The sequence below is a fragment of the Astatotilapia calliptera genome, chromosome 19, assembly GCF_900246225.1.
Source record: "Astatotilapia calliptera chromosome 19, fAstCal1.2, whole genome shotgun sequence".
NCBI lineage: Eukaryota > Metazoa > Chordata > Actinopteri > Cichliformes > Cichlidae > Astatotilapia > Astatotilapia calliptera.
In genome coordinates, this window is record NC_039320.1 from 23,311,748 (window position 1) to 23,333,086 (window position 21,339).

The 21,339-nt window shown below is 44.2% G+C and overlaps 2 protein-coding genes across 8 annotated transcripts in view; one reads left to right on the forward strand and one right to left on the reverse strand.

Moving 5' to 3' along the window:
- The first annotated feature begins 286 nt into the window (after window positions 1-286).
- On the forward strand, window positions 287-2,718 carry id2a (inhibitor of DNA binding 2a). Its single transcript, XM_026152696.1, has 3 exons — window positions 287-759; window positions 1,089-1,149; window positions 2,012-2,718. The coding sequence occupies exons 1-2, from the start codon at window positions 406-408 to the stop codon at window positions 1,143-1,145; spliced, it is 411 nt and encodes a 136-aa protein (XP_026008481.1). The 5' UTR covers window positions 287-405; the 3' UTR covers window positions 1,146-1,149; window positions 2,012-2,718.
- Window positions 2,719-4,092: 1,374 nt separating this feature from the next.
- The window catches only part of kidins220a (kinase D-interacting substrate 220a), a 47,195-nt gene continuing 29,948 nt past the window's right edge, over window positions 4,093-21,339 (reverse strand). For 3 of the 7 annotated variants that reach the window (XM_026151219.1, XM_026151217.1, XM_026151218.1), the window contains exons 24-32: window positions 16,480-16,658; window positions 13,281-13,492; window positions 12,431-12,544; window positions 11,721-11,780; window positions 8,477-8,593; window positions 8,173-8,271; window positions 7,001-7,219; window positions 5,877-6,098; window positions 4,093-5,518 (exon numbers count right to left, since the gene is read on the reverse strand). In XM_026151219.1, the coding sequence (XP_026007004.1) occupies window positions 4,628-5,518; window positions 5,877-6,098; window positions 7,001-7,219; window positions 8,173-8,271; window positions 8,477-8,593; window positions 11,721-11,780; window positions 12,431-12,544; window positions 13,281-13,492; window positions 16,480-16,658 (2,113 nt within the window). In that variant the 3' untranslated portion in view covers window positions 4,093-4,627. Of the gene's footprint in view, window positions 5,519-5,876; window positions 6,099-7,000; window positions 7,220-8,172; window positions 8,272-8,476; window positions 8,594-9,785; window positions 9,819-11,720; window positions 11,781-12,430; window positions 12,545-13,280; window positions 13,493-16,479; window positions 16,659-21,339 lie in introns of all 7 variants that reach the window. The other 4 variants (XM_026151220.1, XM_026151223.1, XM_026151222.1 and 1 more) reach the window with 4 other exon arrangements.

Below are 21,339 nucleotides of genomic sequence, written 5' to 3' on the forward strand. Positions count from 1 at the left end.
AAGGTGCTCGCGCCTTGCCGTTGTCAACTGACATCCATGAGAATCATTAATTTTCTTGATCAGAAACAGGTAAGGGCTTAATTTTCCAAATTGCCCACCGGAGCTGCTGAAGCGCCCTCTGGGTTCCGCCTCCAACATGCGTTGCCACTGGTAACCTGGTGGAAAGGGGGGTGGGGTTTGAATGAGAAGCGCCAATAGAGGGTATAAAGGAAGTTGAGTGACATGTTAGCAGCTCCCAATCAGCGCGTTTGGCCCGCCCGTGCCGCATGCCCAGCCTACTGGCTATATAAACCACACTGACAGCTAGGTAATCCAGTCTGATCGCAGATCGTCTGGCAAATCACAGGACTTAATAGAAGCAAGACATCCGACACAAGCAAACCCTCTCGCTCAACACTTACAAAAATGAAAGCAATAAGCCCCGTGCGATCCTTCCGGAAAAACAGCGTGAATTTATCAGAGCACTCCTTGGGAATCTCTCGGAGCAAGACCCCGGTGGATGACCCGCTCAGCCTGCTGTACAACATGAACGACTGCTACTCCAAGCTGAAGGAGCTGGTGCCCAGCATCCCCCAGAACAAGAACGTCAGCAAGATGGAAATCCTGCAGCATGTCATCGACTACATCCTGGACCTGCAGATTGCGCTGGACTCCAGTGTCGCACTAACCAGCCTGCATCACCCTTCCCGGCCGGGGCAGACTCCGTCCAGGACTCCTTTGACCACCCTCAACACAGATATCAGCATCTTGTCATTACAGGTAATTACACTGTAGCTGAGCGCGTATCCTAATTGAAAAGCGACAGTCCAGAGTGTTGTGAGAGAAAGATTTGGTGGATTTTTTTTCTCTTTTTTTCATGTGCGCGCATAAGCAGTGCGCCTTTGTAGCCTATGCGTAACTCGCACAAAATGGCTTGTTGGAAAGGAGGAGGGGGGGGAAATGGCATGTTATATATTTTTTTCCTCCTTTTGTTCAGAATCAGATGAGGAAGAGATTTGACCTACATAACACTATTGCAAACGCCAGACACATCATTCGGATACTGCTTAAAGAATTAACATTTGGTCGGTTTGTTTGTTTGTTTTCAGTCCCCGGAGTTGCCATCAGAGCTGATGACAGATGACAGCCGGACTCTGCATCGTTAAAGCGGTAAGTAGGCTGTCCTCATGTCTGCTGCTGCATTCTGTCCAGGGCTTTTAGGCTCCGCTACAGCCTGTCTCCCAGTCTGCTGGAGCAGAATGGGCTTGAATTACCATTTACCCATCCATTTGTTCCACCGCGAATGTCGTCTCACGTTGCTGTAATGGTCCCACTAATGTTTTTGTAAAAGAATGCGATGCAACACTGGGGCGTCTGTTATGGCAAGCACGACTTGGGTACATTTTTATTATTATTATTACTATTATTATTATTATTAGTTACAAGGCTCATCCGAAACAAAATTAAAGATCACATCACTGGCTTCTGCGAGACTTTAGTGTCACAGATTGATCGAACTATTTCGTGTCTCATCTGCTGTGTGGAAAGACGTAGCAGACTGATATTTCGCGCTGGAGTTTAGTGGCAAGATATTCGCTCCAGGCTGCTTGGTTTACTGTATATAAGTAGCAATCGTCAGGGTTGTATTATACCCTCTTGTGTCTATAATGAAGAGCATCTGCAACAGGAAAATAATGGCTGTTTGGATTACTGCTACTACGATGTCTGCACATAATTGGTACAAGAAGTGGGTAGGCGCCAGCTGAGCGGCAATTACGCTGATTCTTCCCCAGATTGTAGGCTGAAGTTGTGCGAGAAGTGTGTGTGTGTGTCTGCCTGTGTGTGCGTGCGCCCTCTCCTTTCCCCCTCTCTCTCTTTCTGTGTGTGTACATCTGGAGCGCAGGGTTTGCTTAGTATTGGGAGTGTTTGGTTAAATGTTAAAAACTGCGGCTTCCTCCCTGGCGCCAGTCTGTCCGGATCTCTGCCCTGTTTGCATTTTCTAAACACGCCTCTCTTTCTCAATCTTTTGCAGGTGTTTGGTCAAGACGTAAAAACACACACAGGACCTGGGGAGCAGGACTTCTCTCCCCCCCACCCCCTTCTCTCTCTCTCCCTTCCCTCACCTCCAACCTCTGTCCTCCAGGCCTGGATTTTTTTTTCTCCTCTTCTGACGCTGAAATCAAGAGACTTTTGCTTATTATGGGACAATCTTTATGTGATGTGTTTTCTGTTTGGACACTTCATTATTATTTAACTTAAGACTTTTTTATTATTATTATTTGTGGGTCCTTTCTGGAAATGGAAGGCGCGTTATATTCCCGACAGCGGGAGGAAAAACGAGATTGTCACAAGGATTATCCTCCACCCCACCACCACCACCGACTTAACCCCATCCCTCTTCCTCCCTCTTCACCCCCCCTCCTGTCCTTCTCCTCCTTGTTGAAGTCTTCGCTTTTTTTGCGGAGGTGGGAACGTAAATAGACAGCTTGGTTAGTTACTGTAAAAAGTTTAGTCTTGTCAGAATTGTTGGCACATGAAGGACTGGACGTTGTTTAAAAAAAAAAAAAAGTTAAAATGAAAAGAATGAAACCTTGTGAACTCTCATCGGGAGTTTATCTTGTATAGTTGCAGGAATTTCAAACTTCTGCAAAAGTGTAATGTTGTACTTAATTATGCTGAAACTTTTTATAAAAGTAATGTAAATTGTACCTTTTTATACAAAATAAATCAAAAACGCCATTTGGATATGTGTCATTTGGGGGAAGAACCACTTCGGGTTGGGGGTAAATGTGGTGGGCTTTTGTTTGTTTGTTCAGGAGATATTAAACCAGTGCGTAAAATGATCTAGTCAGATACAGAACAAGCTGAGGTTATCTGTGTTGGCTTTAGGTTGGATGTAAAGAAAACATCTGAGATGCATGAAAAACTAATCGTACAGAGTGTCCTTATCAGACCTGCAGTATGTGACCTATAATAGTCTTAAAACACAGCGTCAACACTTCTCCAAGGCAAACACGACCTGGAGGCACGGTTGCGTAAAAGCTTACTGAGGACGCACTGACTGCACTCTTACTTTCTCACATGCCGCTGAAAGTAAAAGGGATTAACTGGTTTAGGTTGTGAGAGCCAGAAGCCGAGGATCTATTGTTTGGTTTTTTTTTTAAATGGTAGACAATTGTGGGAAAGAGGTGAAACTATAGGTCTGTGATGGGTTGGATTCCGTAAGTCGAGCTATTAACTTGCCTTTCCCCTTTTTGCAAAACAGAAGTACGAGTCAGATCAAAACGTCCTAGAAGCATCTGTATTCAGACCAGATTTTGACTAATCAAACCCCACCGGTGTCCGCAGTTTGGACTTTATCAGCTTGATTCCTGTGAAATTAAACTATAAACCAAGTCAAACGATGACGGGAGTTCAAAATCAAAAAGCCACCCGTGGTCATTTGGCAGTCCACTGTTCTTTAAAGCAGGCATCAAAAGCGGACTGAGGTAGAAAGGGGGGGCAGGGGGCGGCTAATGCGTGCTGTTGGGTGACGTGATGGACCCCGCAGTGAGACCTGACAGTCACGTGTTGCAGGATCTCAAATGTTTCCATACCACTGACCCGCCAAGTAATCTGTGGCCTCCCATTAGGTGATTATTTTATTTATTTATTTATTTTAATAACCCCAAGGGATACTTAAAAATCTCCAAGTGTGGAAACAGTCACTCTTATACAAACCAGGAAAAATCTATTTATAAATAAAGCATGTCTTAAAGTTAAGACTCATTTACAGTTAAATGTAGAAGTACCAGAAATAAAAACGGCTCCTTAAAGGACACTTTAAGAGTTACTGTGTTGAAGTTCAGAGTCCTCAAACCTGACAGGCGGTGTCTGTACAACCAGGCAGTAGCACGTTTGTATGAAGAGTGCGCCATCTATCGGTCAATACGAATCCTACCACTGAAGACATTTGCTTTTCCTCACCACATCATTAGGTAAAATATGAAAGCTATTAAAAATGTGACTTAATGTGCGTATTCTGGCCTATTTACCAGCGAATTCCAATAATGTACTGCACAAGCAGCTGAGTTAAGTCGAAGAAAACAAAAAAGAAAACCCCCGTCAGACTGATTTCAAGAGTCCACATACTGAGGATGTTTATTGATTCACAAAACACACTTACATGTGACGCTTTGCAGTCTAGTTCATGCATTTCTATCACACAGAAAACAGCACAAGTGTCTACACTTTGTTCTACCTGAAATATTCTAGCAACCTCACAACATGCTTTGAAGGCCGAATGCCTCAGAAACACTAGACTTGTTTTCTCTTCACAGTCATGGCTACTGTTCTATAAGCAACACTTTATTTTGTTTTATTTTTTACTGTAACATTACCGTCACTACACACAGAAAATCCAAACTAACGACAAAAACACACGGGACAAACAAACAGACCTTACAAACATTTTTTGGTATTTAACCATCAACTATCAGATTTATCCTTTTCAAAAATCAAGGTGGTTGCTTTATTAAACCTTACAACTCTTCTTTGACTTTGTCCTTAACAACACAACACTCATCTACGCTAGTTCATCGCAACACAATACAAACATCAAGAACCACACTCCGCATGACCCTTCTTAGTGTAACAAACACGTGGCTTCTTAGAGGACGCTCTCCCTCTCGTCGCCAAGGCTGATGGTTCGCAGGTTCTGGTTGTGGTGGATGGTGGCTGCTGTGGTGTTGGCAGTGCTGCTGCCGGGGATGATGATGACATCTGGGGAGATGATGTTGGAGCAGGCGGACTCTGTGCCTGTGATGGTAGCCTGCTGCTGATGGCTGTTGTTGGTGTTAGTGTTGGTGTCGCTGGGGCTGCTTGTGTTGTTATTAAGGGTGGTGTTGCTGGCGCTGTGGTTGAGGTTGCTGACCCCGCTGGATGGCCACCCCTCATCTGGGCTGCTGGCCATAAGGCTGGCCTCAGATGGAGCTTCGGAGCAGATGGACATGCGGGCCACTGTGGCATCCTGCAGGCCGCTCAGGCTGCTGGGTAGGGGGCCTCTCTTCTTCACCAAGCCCTCCAGCTCCAGTTCAATCAGACTGGGCTTCAGTGCATCTCTCTGTCTGCCAGTCTCTCCTTCAGCCTCTTCCAGGGATGGGTCTGAGGAGCTTTCACTGGAGCGCATCCCCGAATCGGACGAGTCCTTCTTATCGATGAGGATTTCGGTGAGGAAGCCAGGCTTGGCAAGCAGCCCAGTTGGCTTGGAGCTGTGGGAAGACAGAGCACCAAATTTTGCCTCTTTATGGAGGAGAGGTGTGGTGTTGTCAGAGTCTTCTGGGCCCGAGTCTTCATCATTGGGCAGCTTGTGGTAATATGACCCAGCTCCTTTCTTCTTGGAGCCTGGAGTCCTGGAGGACGAGCTGTGATCCAGCTTTTCATCCTCTTCGCTGATGGGGTCTAATCCATCGGTCCCTGAGGCAAAGTCTGTGGCATCAGAATTCTTGGAGCTTCTCTTGGTGAAAGACTTGCGGCTGTCTTGATCAGATCCTTCCTTGGCCTGAGAAGAGGGAAGAAGTTTCAATGAGGAGAACATAAAAATATACTGAATCCTCTGCTGCTGACCTCTGAGAGACCACTGACAAAAGGATTCCTATCTCTGCCTCTGGTGCCAAGACAAACAAAGAATATAAGCCAATAATGATGAAATGCAAGAAGCAGTGGTCTCCATTTTCTCAGCTGTGACTTCGAGTTCCGCCATTTCTCAGTACAGCAAAATACAACATTTCAAAATCACAAGTTAACTACACGGTACTTTCCTCCAGTCATGACAGTAGAGACTTATTTGAATGAGCTATTTCTGCCATCAGCGATGTGGTGACAAAAACACGACAGTGTACTTGTGACTGTCCACCCACCCCTTTGTCCTCTGAGCTGGCAGCCTGAAGGAATTGTCCAGGGTGGGGCTGAACAGGCCTCTCTCCCCCACTGCCGGACATCTCCAGCTGGGCCATCTGAGCGATGTACTCCCTGTAGGCATCATGATACTCAGCCTGCTGCTTGTCTGTCAGCTTGCAGATGTCATTAGAGGATTCCTGGGAATTCAGGCTAGACATGCTTGAAGTGCGGTGATTTGCCACCTGAAAAAATGAGGAAAAAGTTTGGTTGGGGTGCAACATTCATCCGAGTCTGTCATGTGCTGAGTACAGAGTGCCTCATGGTTCTGGGCTATTGACTTAAGAGTGCATAAAACAAGAGTGCAACAGCATTTACTCTGTGTGCAATCAGACATATACAGCAGCATTCTAAACTGCATGAATATGTACATGAGCTTTTGTAGCTCAGATTGATTTTATTTGTAGAGTTTATTTTTTGCACATCTTATATTTCGACTGTATTTCTTACATACTGTTTGGCATCTGTCGTGTACAGCAAAGGAAGAGTTTCACTGTACAGGGAAACATGTTTCTTTAATGTGCATATGACTAGAAAACTTTGAAACTTGAAACTGAAACTGATCATTAGATCTGAAATATTCTAAATCTGAGAATTGAATGTTTCCAGCAAAGACCGCGTGTGGAGTGGGAACTGGAGGTCATCTGAAACAGCAGCAGTGTCACTCGACGTGTGACCGTTTGCATGTGTCTCAGATGTTTGCACACTGGAAATACAAAAAGGTGAAAATACCAAATAGGGGGCCCTTTGACACCTTTTGGTTTGCAGTAGTGTCTAAGTATTTTTAATTCTGCAAATTTCAAGACCATCGTCAGCTTCCTCCGCTGTGCTCTTCTTTTTTTTTGGGTTAAACCACATTTATGTGAAACTGCTGAGGCCATCAACACACTGGCTTGGTGCAGCGACCATTCAACAGTTTGGGGTCCGACTATTTCCAAGTGTAACATGATAACAGTTACGCTTAAAAGTAGCAACTTCAATACGGTTGCACATCTGCATGTGTTAAAATAATGTGCCCACACACACACTGGTTGATCACGCCGCAGTTGTGATATTTCTATAACAAGCTCGTGACAGGAAGACTAACCGGCCAGTGTGAGTTGTTGCTGCGTCTCACAGGCTCCTCCAGACCCACGCCGCTGAGTTCCTCAAAGCTGAGGTTGAGGCTGAAGGCGGCTGTTTCGCGCTGGGCTCCCCCTGAGCGTCTGCTGGGCTCCCCGAGGTGCACGCTGCTGCCCTGCTCGCTAGCAGCTCGGGACTCATCCTGAAGTGCTGCCTGGCTTTCAGCATGCCGCTGTTCTATGACCTTAAACAATACAGGACAATATATGTGATCAACAAGTCACTTAGCGTGTTGGTTTTTGGTGTGTTTAAATGTAACAAGTACATCAGACTGCAGCAACAACAACAACAAAAGCTTGTGAGAACAGAATTGGGAGCTGTTCCTTAAGTAGATCTACTCAGCTGTCCCCTCCTCCCTGACAATACCCTCCCTTCATCCAGATATCAGTCAGCAATCTTGAACCAGATGGCTGTGCTAGCTGCATCCTGGCAACACAACACTGGTTTTTACATGGAGCTGCAAGGCCACTGCACTCTCCAGCTGCTTCTACCCAAGCCCTGCATAGGATCTCCGGTAAAACACGACCAATCTGGGGCTCTTGCCTTGGCATTAAGAGCACAGACTGACATTTGATGAAGTGGAGCCGGCTACATGTGTTAGTGATTTGAGCCGACTAGACCTCTGGCTGGCTGACTAGCGCCTTTCTCGTAATACGGATTATAAAATCTCCATCCCAATATCTCAGCACAACACGAGATGTCTTATTATGTGATATTGTCTGGATTCTGGCACAAACCACAACTGAAACAAATATCACCAGCGGGGCCCTGGTATGGTTGAGTATACGTCAGAGTCGCAGAGGGGCAGTTGATATTGTTTGTGGCGGACTAATGCTTTCCCTGTCAGCCTACATATGACCACTTCTGTTCACAAGAGTTTAACGGGTAATTAATAAAAAAACAACTTTATTTATCCAGGAAAGGAAACTCGTGAGATTTAGAGCCTATTTTTTCAACAGTATCACAGGCCCAGAAAGGCAAGATTGACCAAGCATCTTTTCTGGAGCATGAGAAACCAGAGCTTCAAGAGAAAACTCGCACAAGAATGGTGAGAACATGCACACAATATTTAGCAAGATGTTGAGTTGCACAATATTATTGCATTAAAGGCACCTAAATGAAGCAATCTAGTCTCACCATTCCTCTGAAGAGCTGCCAGTCACCAAAGTTCATCTCCATCTCTTTCTTCAGCTCATCTAGGTTGCAATGCGTGAGCACCCGACCATTTATATTGGCCTGCAACGGATAAAAAAAAGGACTGGTTTGCTCACAGATTCAATGCAATTGCCTAGAAAAGCCCACAGAGTAGCGAGAACTTCATGAAGAAAAACACTGCATTCATATGTTGCAATAAATGTGACCATCGAAAGAATGCCACACAAAGATGACGACAAGAAAAAATGAGGTGTTCACATAAACTTCTTTTAGTTTAAACGCGTACCTTCTTAATGGTGGAGGTGTACTGAGGCAGCATGGTGGGGTCGATTCCTTCTAGCTGCCTGAGACGCTCGCACACTGCGTCTGTGTTCAAAGAGCTGAGCAAGATGGCGGGAGAGCCCTACATAATAAAACACATTAACATATAATTGGAACATATTAAGACAGCTTTCATGGAGTTAAAGTCACCAGAGCAAACACACGCACACATTCTGTTAGAGCAACTCATAACTCCTAACACACTGATTAGGGCAAACTGAGCAACAATTCCTGAGAAACAGACGTGCAGGGCTGTTAGCTGCGAGGCACACAGAGGTGCAAAACCACGATCTCACACTGTATTTCTTTCTATCAGTCACACAGTGTAAGTGTAAAAGTAAACATAAATGCCAACCTATCCAAATATGCTGTTATCTTCCCTTATTCTTTTTCTCTGTGTATATATAAGCGCATAATGTGTGTGCTCAACACTTAAGGGATGGAGTCTGTGAGTCTGTGAGCCGACCAACACCGAAGCGGCCTCTGCTGATGAGCAGCTACGTAGCTCGATGTGACTAACACCAGTTGCCTGTTGATGCAACTGGCTGTCTGTGAAGGCCTCACAGACAGCCAAAATGCCACCCGCTGGCACGGAGACCAAACAAACCTCATCCACCCTCCTTCAACCAACCCCCCCTCCCGTCCCTTTTCTCACCCCTCTCCCTCTGGCTCTGCTCGTCTTTGAGACAAGCAAAGTTCTCCTTTCTTTCTTCCTTCCTTCTCCCTCTTCTCTCCCTCCCTTCCTTCCTTCCTTCCTTCCTTCCTTTCACATTCCTCCCTGCTCAGCCTCCTGCACTGACCTCCTATCACTCTCTTTTCCATCACTGTCTTTCTCTCACCCCTCCATCCTTCCCTCCTCCCGCTCCACTCGGCTATTAGCACTATTAAGACAAGGCTTCAGTCTAAGCCCCCTGGCTTTGTTTCTGGTTTCGAGGGAGAGAAGAGCAGAGCTTAGCCGAACTGTGAGTGGTTGTTAGACAAAAAACCTAAGCAGCTCTTACAACACAGTACACAATAATAGGTGCCAACTTTCAGTAATGGCTAGGATGAAGACTGGCACTAAGGGAGTTTAACTACTGATCATATCCACACTCTAGAATGAAACTATGTTAGTGACTCTAATAATTATACTAGTTAAGTTGTGTTTTGCATTGACTTTAAAGCAACAAGTCCGTGTTTCTACAGCATGCAACGTACACCGGTGCAAGTGTTAGGGATGAAGCAGAGATAGGTGGATGATGGAAATGGAAGTAGCATCGAAACCAAAGGTGTACCTGCTTGAATTTGTAAGGCAGCGGCTTTAAATGCTTGATCAGGAGACAAAAAAATAAGAAGCAGACGGACAAGAAGTCAGACAAAAATACACACAGACATTTATAACACTGTGAAACCAGGAGTGTACCTGTGAAAAAAGAAGGCGGGGAGGCAGAAATTTAGACAGACAAGCAGAGAGACTGTAAGGACACATGTTAAACTCATCACCACGACAACAGTGCAGACATTTATCTGTCAAACAGTAGGAGGGGAGACAGCTAGCCAGCCAGTGTTGTCGGCCTGGAAAAGAGGAAGCTATTGGAAGTAGAATTGTCAGAGAAAGAGATTTTGTTTTCGCTGGAGTCAGCTGGCTTTTACAGCCATAATCTTTGCAGACAGAGCGGACTGCGGAGGACATAGAGACAGAAAGAAAGATCCATCTAGAGAATGAGACGTTTCTCACTCTGCAAAGAAAAAGCAGAAGTTTCGATTCACTGAAGGCCTTGAATAAGGCTCCTTGATTCAGACACCAAACGTGTCTTCTAAGAGCGTGAGTGAAAGCATGAATGTCTGCGGGTGTGTCCGTGTGTGTATGTGTTTGTGTGAACCCTCCCAGTGTGTGTGTGATAAGACTGTAATTACAGCTGGGCTGAGCTCAGGGCTGGGCAGAAGGATGGGGAAGAGGAAACAGAGCTCTGTGAGGGAGGAAGCGTCTTGGTAAGGAGATAAGCTCTACCAGCGCTGGGCTCATTGTCAGTATATATGTGTGTGTCTGTCTGTACGTGTGTTGCCAGCCCCAACAGTTGCTCTGATGATAATCCCAGCAGCCAGAGGAATCCATACTTGCACTTACATCAGCTAGGCAATTACACTGGGATAGGGCTGCTTATATATCCCCACACTAGGAATTACACACAAATGTACACATACACATTTGCAGATTTGTAGAAATGCAGGGACACATGAGCACGACACAAAGAGATTAAGTACAAACCAAAAAAGGGAAGGAAAATGTGAAAATTTATACTAAGGAGGAAAGAGCACAAGGGAGATACGAGGAACAAAAATTGGTATTAAAATATAAGAGACTGATGAAGGTATAAAGGATTTTTTTTTTAAATTAAAGACACAAAATACAGACAGATAAGAGTTAGACGGAATGAACATTACTCAGTAATCTATATTTAAATCTTTCATACAGCTCCTCTAAATGCTTGCTGGCAGCAGCCTGATAAGTGCCTTTGTGAAGCAGAAATCTCCCGAGTAGCGTTATCATCAAATTGTTCTAATACTGGCTGATTTCTCTTCAAATGTGTGAATATCTGGATGCAGAGGCTCACTTCTTTTCAGTGCAACTCCAAGCATCCTTGATGTAAGTTCACAGGACCTCTACATCCATTTACAAGAAGAAGAAGAAAAAAAAATCCAACCCGCTGTTGATTTTTGCACACTGCCCATCACTTATGATGGGCACAAAATGAGCAATGGGCAGTGTGTGTTTTTGGCTTTCGTTTTAAGACAGACCATTTTTGATCCCACACACTTTTCACCAAGACTTCGCAGTGTGAAATATCCATTTATAAGAGAAGTAGAGATTGCAGTGTGCCAGAATCAGAATTAACTTCATTCAGCGTGTTATAATTACATGTGTTATTGCTTGCACACTCCTTAGTGGGGGGTAATAATCACACCGGATGCAGCTTACTATGAGTATTTAAGCAGTCTGCAGCACGCAGCAGGCGTGACAGCTTATTTTAGTTCTCCTGGCGTTTGTAAACCACTGCAACAAAATAAGTAGCCTGCCGCACAACGAGGCATGCCTGATATTCGTGCAGCATGTGAAGTTTAAGCATCAGGCCTGCAGGCAGATAATGAAGGACTACTTTTTTTGTTTTTTGCATTAGTGTTGAGTTTGTATGTGCGTATTACACGTCCGCTAATGTTAGTAAGGTTACCATTGTGGGGTCAATGGGGCTTGTGTGGAAGGCTTCGCTGGCATCCTCTGCAATAATGTCCTGATATGGAGTGCAGAATGGAGACAAGGATTGTACAGGGAGACGTGTTAACGAGGGTTGGGGTTATAAGCATGCAGCCTACTGGGAGGACCTTAAACTTCTTAATTTGCGAGGGTAAGGCTTTACAAACAGAGAAATACCCCCGCTAAGGTCAGGACCTGGACTGTGAATGAGAACAGTGATAGTGAAAACAGGGAGTTATAAAATCATTGAGAGGAAATGAAGAAATTTAAAACTAAAGCATATAGAATCACTAACAGGACAAATGAGGTGTGCGACAGAAAAGGAAGTATTAAAAAAGGAAAGGAGGTCATACTTTGCGGTTCACAATGGACTTCACAGCACATTAAACACTGAGTGCTAAAACTCCACGCTGTCCTGAGCCTGAAATTTTACAAGTTTAATTATTTAATCTATTAACTTAACTCTGTGTATGTCTAATCAAATAAGACTTTTCTAGCTGCCAGGAAGCACTGCTCAGATGTCATAAACTTATTAACAAAGTGAACCAGAAGAGTAAAAAGCGTTTAAACTTTCAATCGATCCAGTCAAACAACGTCAAACACACTATTAACACTTCTTTACGGTGTATGTGCTACGGTGAGATGAAAGCACGTGTGAAATGCATTTAGCCCAACTTCTTTACTTACAAGTCCACTGGTGTCTTGCGGTTGACCGGGTGGTTTAATGGAAGGACGCGAGGATGAGGGGACATGGTGGGAGAAATGCCGTGGCAGGTGATACACGTGATGGGGGAAATAAGGCTACGAGGGGAGAAAGAAGGATTGTGGAAAGGCAGGCAGGAAGACAAAATAAAACAAAAATCATAAAATCATATAAAGGAGCATGAGCATGTGTACATATAACAGGAAAGGATGCTGGGGGGGATATCATGGTCATGCGGCACTGTCCAAATCTGCAATGTAGGTCAACTGATAAGGAATAAAGGACTGGGCAGCTAAATCCAGTAACTCTTTGAAATCCATCTTTATTTCAATAGGTGCTTTCTGACCAGAGGAGCCAATCACAGTTCTTAAGAAAAACAATGAGTAAATATTAGTAGAGATTGAAGGACTCTGATATTGGCTGTGTGAGTCTGCACTCAGTGAAAATGACAATCACAACAACCAAAGTAGATCTGAATCAATATGATTTAATGGAGACTATCAATGGTCAAGGATCAGATTTGGAGGCTAACATCAGCAGCAAGCTGCTGAAAGAAGCTTCTGTCTAAAGGAAACAGCTATTTGTAACACTACCTAAAAGAACATCACACTGCTTTCAACTATGTCCTTGCTATATTTCCTTTCCGCCTACATTTTTCCTAATTCCTCATTGGTATGTTCTCACATGGGACCACCCCAGTGGGTAGTCCTTAGACCTGTTTGGCCTGAAAGCACCTATTGTGTGCCATTTTTGGGTTGTTAGCATTGTCATTTGGCCATATAGACACCTTTTAGAGTGAGTTGTAGGTACAGGATGTAAGTCATGTTTCCTCACCCGGTTGTAGAAAGGGTGCTGAGGGCCAGTCATTCCACTGAAGTAGGCACTGTGTGGCTGAGGAGGCAGGGATCCGGTGAAGGAGCCTGCTGGGGAGCAGGCGGCAGAGTGTTGGGTGTAAACTGACTGGGGACGGGCCGCTGCCTCTTGGAGGGGCAGTGTGGGATAGGTCACTCCTCCGATGTGCATCTGCTCCCTGGCCGCACGCACATCTAATAGACGGCAGAGGCAGGGAAGAAGTACAATGGAAAGAGTGAGAGAGAGAGGAAGGGTTTATCTGTGATGCTGATTATCATGTCTTGGCGATGACTATAAAGACCCTTCAGATCCACCCACACATCAATAATTTAGCTTTATTTCATAATCTCTGGAGAGTTTGGACAGTTGTGAATTCAGAGGAAAAAAACTACATATCAAACAGCTGACGTACATGCCGGCAAAATTCTTTGATTCTCAAAGCACTGCAGGGAATACAACAAGAACATTGTTCGTGAACATGTTCTCCTTATCCCAGTAAGAAGAGAGTCAAACAACTACAGACTGGAAAGAAAATTAGCGCAGATGTTACGATTACAGAGACCTTCAACTGTGAATTCCACTCTCACATTGATTCCTATTACTCTGTTTGCTCACAAACAGCAGGCGTGTTGATATTCTCTGTTTTCCAGATTACCGTAATTGTCGGGCTATAAGCCGCTACTTTTTGCACAAGCTTTGAACCCTGCGGCTTTTAGTCAGGTGCGGCTTTTCTATGGATTTTCCATGATTTTTGTGATATCGTAAGACGATTTGTTTTGTTTGTTCTGCTGTTGTACGGCACTACGTTGCCTGGCGGAAGGATCGGGGTTCAAGAGTGGTATGTTAGTCACATGTCCGTCCGCCAGGCAACGTAGTGCCGTACGAAGTAGCGCGAAAAACAAACTTCAAAGTAGCGCTACGCATTCAGCGGGAGTCGTGGTGGATGACGAGCGGCGATAAACTTGCGAAAAGCAAGTTATGCCCAACTCCACCGGTGGATTCTGACAGCGTGGAAAAGTGCGAAAACATCCACGATCACCAACGGATTTTGAAGGGCTGGACTGCTGCATGATGGAGAGGAGGACACCGCCACGGCCCTTCAGAGGGTGTTCGACTCTGACACTGACAACGAGGATTTCTTTGGTTTTGAAAGTGACAACGAAGGAGAGAAGCTGAGAGTGGATGACGAAGCCATCATGAGCCTGTTCGTTTCCGACATTGGAGAAGAGGACTTTGGTGGTTTTAGAGCGCAGGAAGAAGAGAAAGATGGTGAATGACTGACTTTTCTTCTTGTTAAAGCCGTGTCACTGCACCTGAGCCTAAAAGGTAGTCCGAATCTATTTTCTGGTGTGCTGTAGGTTACTGTTATGTACTACATGTGCAAATATGTACCCATAACTTGTTTTTCAAAATATTAATAAAAGGGGTGTGTCTCCAAACAGCCATCTCTTTCCTGACAATTCCCTTTGTGCATATTCTCTTACATATGATAAGTCAACATTGAAACACCTGCGGCTTTTAGTCAGGTGCGGCTAATGTATGTACAAAACAGGATTTTCCCCTGATTTTAGCTTGTGCGGCTAATATTCAGGTGCGCTTTGTAGTCCGGGAAATACGGTATATGCCAGCCACGTGACGTTTTCTGGCACATGCAGCTCTTTGCTGTCCCCGTCAAATAAATTCGCCCATGTAAACAAACAAAGAGGACCATGTGAACTCATAGACATCATCCCGTAAGTGCTTTGCTACAACCGCTTTCACACGAACCATTCTGACTTTGAGAGAAGTCGTGGAGGAGGTAAGTAGGGAGCTTTGGTTAAAGCTCCCAAATTAAAGTTAAATAAGCCCGAAGACAGAACAGAGTAGCTCTGTGCGGCTGGCAAGAAAGGAAGAACCAGAAACAGAAGCAGGCACCAGAATGTCTCCTGGTTATACAAGTGGCTGCTGAATGACACGCTGAGTGAGACCCAATCCAGCCTGTGAACACAATGGGGGCCTTATGATGTGAGTCAGGCTCATGGGCGGGTATCACTGACAGCACTGCCCACTGGTTGGCCACAGGACACTGGGCACCAAGTACCAACTGGTCAGGGAGGGGAGCGCAGGGAGTTCGATGACTGGGTAGGAGCGTTGGTCACCTTCCGTTTCGCCGTGGATAAGAGTGGAGGCACAAACGCCCACAGTTTTGAGCACGTACAAACACATGTTTCATGGATGCATACACTACACGCACCTTTTTAGGAACAGAGTACTGTACTTACAGATCGGGGCGTTTGGTTGTAGTACTTTGTCAGCTGCGCCCTCCGTGACTCAAAGTTGTTTCAGTGGAACAGACTTTCTGTGTGTGCGAGTGTGTGTTTTCTGTGGTCTCATAACGCTATGATGCAGCAGCTTCACACCAGGCATCATCCACACTCCTGTACGGGCCGAATGGACGCTGACGCACGGTAGCGAAAGTACAACTCCGCTCTGGCTTACAGTTTAACAGTGATGCACTATTACGTCAGTGTAACTACAAAGTGTGAAATTTGGTGCTGCACTATGGCCAGATTGGAAACGGGGAGCGAAGGCATTGTCCTGATCGTACAGCGCTGGTCGACATTTGATTGTTTGGAAACAAGACCCACGCTGTGGGTTACTGAGAGCCCCTGCAGTGGGCGATTTTAGAGCAAACCCTGCTACAATGCTATGAGTAATGCCACTGCCAAATGAGCTGGCACTGCACCGGACACATTGCATAGAGGACAGTTTTCAGTGTCTCCATGCTATTGTTCACTATTCAGTTTGGGGGTTTTTGTCCCATCATAACAGCTAAATCATCCACGTGCCAACTGAGCTTGTCCGTTTGCTGAAGATGTCCATGAGATGTGGCTGAAAGCTTCAGAGGCAACAACAGAGTTCATCCCCTTCATGCTCCCTTTCCTTTCCCCAGATTGCAACAAAATAAAACAGATTTGGATGTGGTAGACTGCACTCCCCAGCACTATCATCAAAATACCAAATGAGGGAATATCTTTTGAAAGAATGCTAATCCCTGCAGGAGAGCACAGGAGACTGCCAAAGAGCACTGAAGTTGTTCTGACAGGATATTGCAACTCAAATATCTACTAACACTATGCTATTTATGGCAGGGTTTGTTTTTTTTTCTGCCATCTGTAAAATATACCATGTGTGTACAGACCTGCTATGATCTCCCGCAATTTGGGGTCCAAGTTAACAGTGCAGGGCAGAAACATCTCCACATCTCTGGCAGTAAGAACAGGCGTCCTGGAGGAGAGGAACACTTCAAAGCTGCGGATGTCTCCGTCGATCTCCAGCAGAGGCTCCACGTCCTTTGTGGTCGGGATGTTCTTGGAGATTCTTTAGAGGAATGAAGAATTTTTGAAGGAGTTATTGTAGTGAATATTTACCTTAATTGATACTTATTAAGACGAAAAATGCCAAGGACAACAAAAAACACATGGCACCACTGACTATTTGAGGGTGTTTAGAAATGTGATGTTTGCAACCACTGCTGGCATGACTTATCAGAATGTATGTATGACATTAGTTAACACCATTTTACTACATCTTGTATTGCACGTGAACACTAAATTAGAAATCAGAAAGGTAAATTACCCTTTGATCAAATACTTTAACAATACAAATAACAGAAATTTAAAAAGCACCAATTGGAAACAATATTACAATTTGACACCTTTTACTCCTCTTTATGAGTTAAGAACCAAAGAGAGCACAAGGATGACGACAAACTATTCTGTCTTACTGACAAATATGGCATAAATATGTAACTGCATGCTAAATTCTGACTTGTGGATTCATAGGAAAAAATAGAAATCATTAAATTCTGACAAAAAAAGGAAAGAGGAAACAACAAGCAGTTCTGTTAAGATTGAAAAGATATGACAACGGTCATCATCATCATGAGAGTAGAGAGATAACTGGATTTAGAAAAAGGCGAGATAGTGAAAGCGGGGATGTTCGAGTACAGATAGAGTGAGGGATGTTATCTTTTCTGAGCAGAGGAGGAAACCTGAGAAGATGACAATCAGGGTAATTTAGCAAGCAGCAGACGGAAGCGCGTCATGATGTGCTGCTACGGTTAACGTGATGTTTGTTATCACAGGCCCTAAGTAAACACCACGTTTGGAGGTTGTTCTGTTTCTGCATGATTATAGTTTTCCTGGTCTATACAGCAGGGGGGAAAAAGCTGTACTACATGAAGAACTTTAGATGAGAACAATTTATCGACGCTGTGTTCAGCTTATGGAATATTCCATTTTAAAACACTAAAATTAAAATTGTATAAACCAAATTTTAGACCCCGGAAATGCTGCATATGGATTACAAATGCTGAAAGGTTATGAAGTGAGGACTTTTATTTAAGCTGAATAATGTTAAAAGTGCTATCACAAAATCACAGAAAGGGTAAAATGAGGCCAAGGATACACAGGATACAAACAACAACAAGCCACAGCAATCAGTACATCTCGACCGATCCTATCATTCAGACAGGAAAATATGAAACTTGGAGTGACTTATGACACCGGCCATTCATCATGAGAGTATGCAGCTCTTATCAGATGAATGAGGAGACTTCAGTGGGGAGTAGACATTTTTCTCATCTCGGCTTCCATTTGTCATCCAAACCCTTCATCATTTTCTCAGTAGATGCTTTTCTCTCCCTACATCTCCCTTAACCTTCCCTCCTTACAGATCAACCTCAACTCACCCTCCTCTAATACATCATCCAGTCTGTCTAGTGGTGAGCTGTGCAGGGAATACAAGCTGGAAAAGTTGGGGTTTTTCTCAAAGACTGAGCTGTTTTCAACAGTGAACACAGACTCGTCTTTCTGTGACTTGATTGGATGATTAGTACGGCTGCTGCTGCTGCTGCATGCTAGCTAAGTCAGGATGAGGTCAGCATCTGGCCAGAGCTCAACACAGCAGACTGTTAGCTAATAATCCAAAATATAAACTAACTTAATCTGGTTAACACGGTGGCCTGAAATGTCCTCCATCAGCCCATTCCAGTGAAGTTCTCATACCTCAGTGATGGGTGGTCACAAACAAGTCCTTTAAAGGTGCAGAACACTCAGTTACAAGTTACATAATTTCCATTTCTGGCTGTTAGTTGACACTCCAGACTGCTTACAGTGAGTGAACAGGTAGGGCTCCAGTCCTCTGTTCAAGGACATTTCCACAGGACAGATGGCTGGTGATAGACAGGTCTGCTGCTGCAGCGCTAAAACCTGTGACCTTGTTGCAGGTTCATGCTCAAGTCTGACAAGAAATACTGACATTTGGGTGTCTTAGAGAGACATTCTGGCGTGTTTGGTAGTCATAATAAATGAAAAATAAATATATGACATGCAAATCCCGCATGTTGATAGCATATACATTATTTCAGTTGAATCAAGTGAATGTTTTCATATTTATCTTCCCACTCAGGATCTTCTCTTAGAACAGCCCAGGTGGCTCACAGCAACCCTTTGTACCCACCCAACTGCTACTTAGAAAAGACAGTGAGGAGTAGGGATGGGTACCGGTACCGGACATAAACGGTAGTAACCAGACCGAAAAGCAGCGCACATTTCGGTGCTTTATTTCGGCGCTTTTTTTTCCTGAAATGTCATACACTTTGGATTCCAGCCAATCATTTTACCTTTGCAAGCGTAGTAGGCGGGCCCAGGTACGTACGTTCTTTTAGAGCAGAGCTACAGATTAAAAATGCCCAAGGCGAAGCGGTCAAAAGTCTGGCTGTACTTCACAGCAAAAGATGCAAACTCAGCAGCCTGCAACAAGTGCTTTAAGCTGATACTGTGATACTGTCAAAGGAGGTAACACTTCAAATCCGATGAAACACCTGGTGACGCATAGCGTGTTTTTAAAAGCAGAGAAATGCGCCGTATTTGATAGCTTGCACTGTGCACCGTGCACATCTACTGCGGGTGTGGTGCCTGTTATCGGACCCGGAGTTTGCAACATCCCCCAAAAACCCAAAGAGGAGAGTCCTGGCCCCTAGCCCTGCCAGTGTAGCAGAAATGATGAGGATGATGATGGCAGCAGCAGCCGTTCTTCTCTGCGTGAGTAGCTTAATGTTGTTCGTGTGTAATTTACGTTGAGTAGGCTAACCACGTTATTACATTAATGCATGTAAGGTGAACTAGCAAACATCATCATAGCTACATGCGGCTGTCTTCTTGTTTGATGGCAGATACTAACTTCACCCTGGCCAAAAAGGCTAAAATGACCAAAGAAAAAGTGGAAAACAGTTAAACATGAGAGGTTTTTGGACAAAGTTTGTGTTTTTCCCCCCCATTGTTTAAGCACTGCTTCCAGCCAAGAGTGATGCCATAAATCCCCTATAGCTGCAGAAAAGGCTAACATTGTTGTCTTTTTACAAAAAAACAGCTAAACACGAGAGGTTTTTGGACAAAGTTCGTGTTCTTCATTCTTTAAGCACCGGTTCAAGCACCGTTTAAGCACCAGCACCATTTCAAAAGTACCAGTTTGGTACTGGTATCGGATAAAACCTAAACGATACCCATCCCTAGTGAGGAGACAGAAAAGGCTGTGAGTAGAGAGGACAGAGCAGCACAGCTGGCTCCAGTGGACAAAGCCCTCTCAGTGTTTCTTCCATTAGAACCTTTAATAAGACCCAAAAAGTTGAGGAAGCTCATTGTTGGCACACAGACGAACCCTCTGCTGTGACCTAGCGGATAACTGTGATTCTGAAGGCACAGCTGTTACCTGAGTGTACATGCACGTAAGCACCACCACTGATGGTGTCAGCCTGAGTGCTGATTCAAATAACACTGACGAGAACAATTATGTAATATCCACTGCAGACACCTGGGCAGTCAGGATGGGAAAATTCAAAGGCACAGATGAAGGGTGGAGTATGTGTTTAAGCGCATGCGCGAGTGTCTGTGTGTGTGTGTGTGTGTGTGTACTGTATGTGTGTGGGGGTGTTTGGTTCCTTTTCTCATGAACTGTATTAACCCATACACAGACTGAGAGAATCTTGTGCTTTTCCCCATTTCCAGCTGGCTTAGTGCTGTTTATTTGTGGGTCTGAAGACACAGACCAACAGGAGCCAGTGAGTCACACACACACAAACATGCATGCACACAGAGCACTTCCTTTTGCTATACAAAGAACATCCTCCACAGACTTTCTAAGGAATCTTATATCTTTTTATAGGACCACCTAAAATAACTCTGTAATGTGTAAACAGGAAAAAAAATTAGAAAGGGCTCCAATTATGAAAGTATAACTGAGACTTATTATGCTTAGATGTACACACAGACAGAAATTTTGGTCTACTACAGACTGTTTATATTCATAGATTTATTATAGCCCGAGGAGTCATATGTTAGATGATAAGTTACTAAGAATTATAACTGAAAATAACTCAATAACTCATTTATCTTGTCATATTTTCAGACACATTTGCTTTTGTTAAAACTGAGACAAGTTTCACAAACAAATAAAAAACCCTTAATTTATACTGGACAACAATGGCAACCAAGAAACTGGCTACAATGTGCATAATTCACTGAGTTGTGTGTTTGCTCTTGGTAATGCACAATGTGCAAGCATACAGGAGCACAGACAGATGTCTCTTCTAAATACAACTGGATTTGCTAAGAGCAAGTCAAGTACATCCATCATGCCCAGACAAACTGTGAGAGAATAAGAAGACGACTAAGTTCCCAACTACCTATTCAGACAAGAAAGGAAAGACAGACACTGAGTGGAAATCCTGCTTCAAGGAGGACCAAAACGTGAAAAACAAAACAAATCAACAAATAGTGGAAAAGGAACCCCCCCCACAAAATAAGCATAAACTGTACATAAAAGATGGATATAGCTACTGTGACCCATTGCCATATTGGGTTTCTGAAAAAGAACATGACAAACAGCTGATTTAGACTGGTAAAGCCTACAACGTAACCTACTTAAGCAGCCGACGGCATTGCCAGCATTCATGCGTCTGCATGCTGTATTATGTGTTAATCATCCTGTGGTTGTGTCC

Coding starts and splice junctions, on each gene's coding strand:
- id2a (XM_026152696.1), top strand. CDS start 406: ATGAAAGCAATAAGCCCCGTGCGATCCTTCCGGAAAAACAGCGTGAAT. Junction 760..1,088: donor TCAGCATCTTGTCATTACAG/GTAATTACACTG, acceptor GTTTGTTTTCAG/TCCCCGGAGTTGCCATCAGA.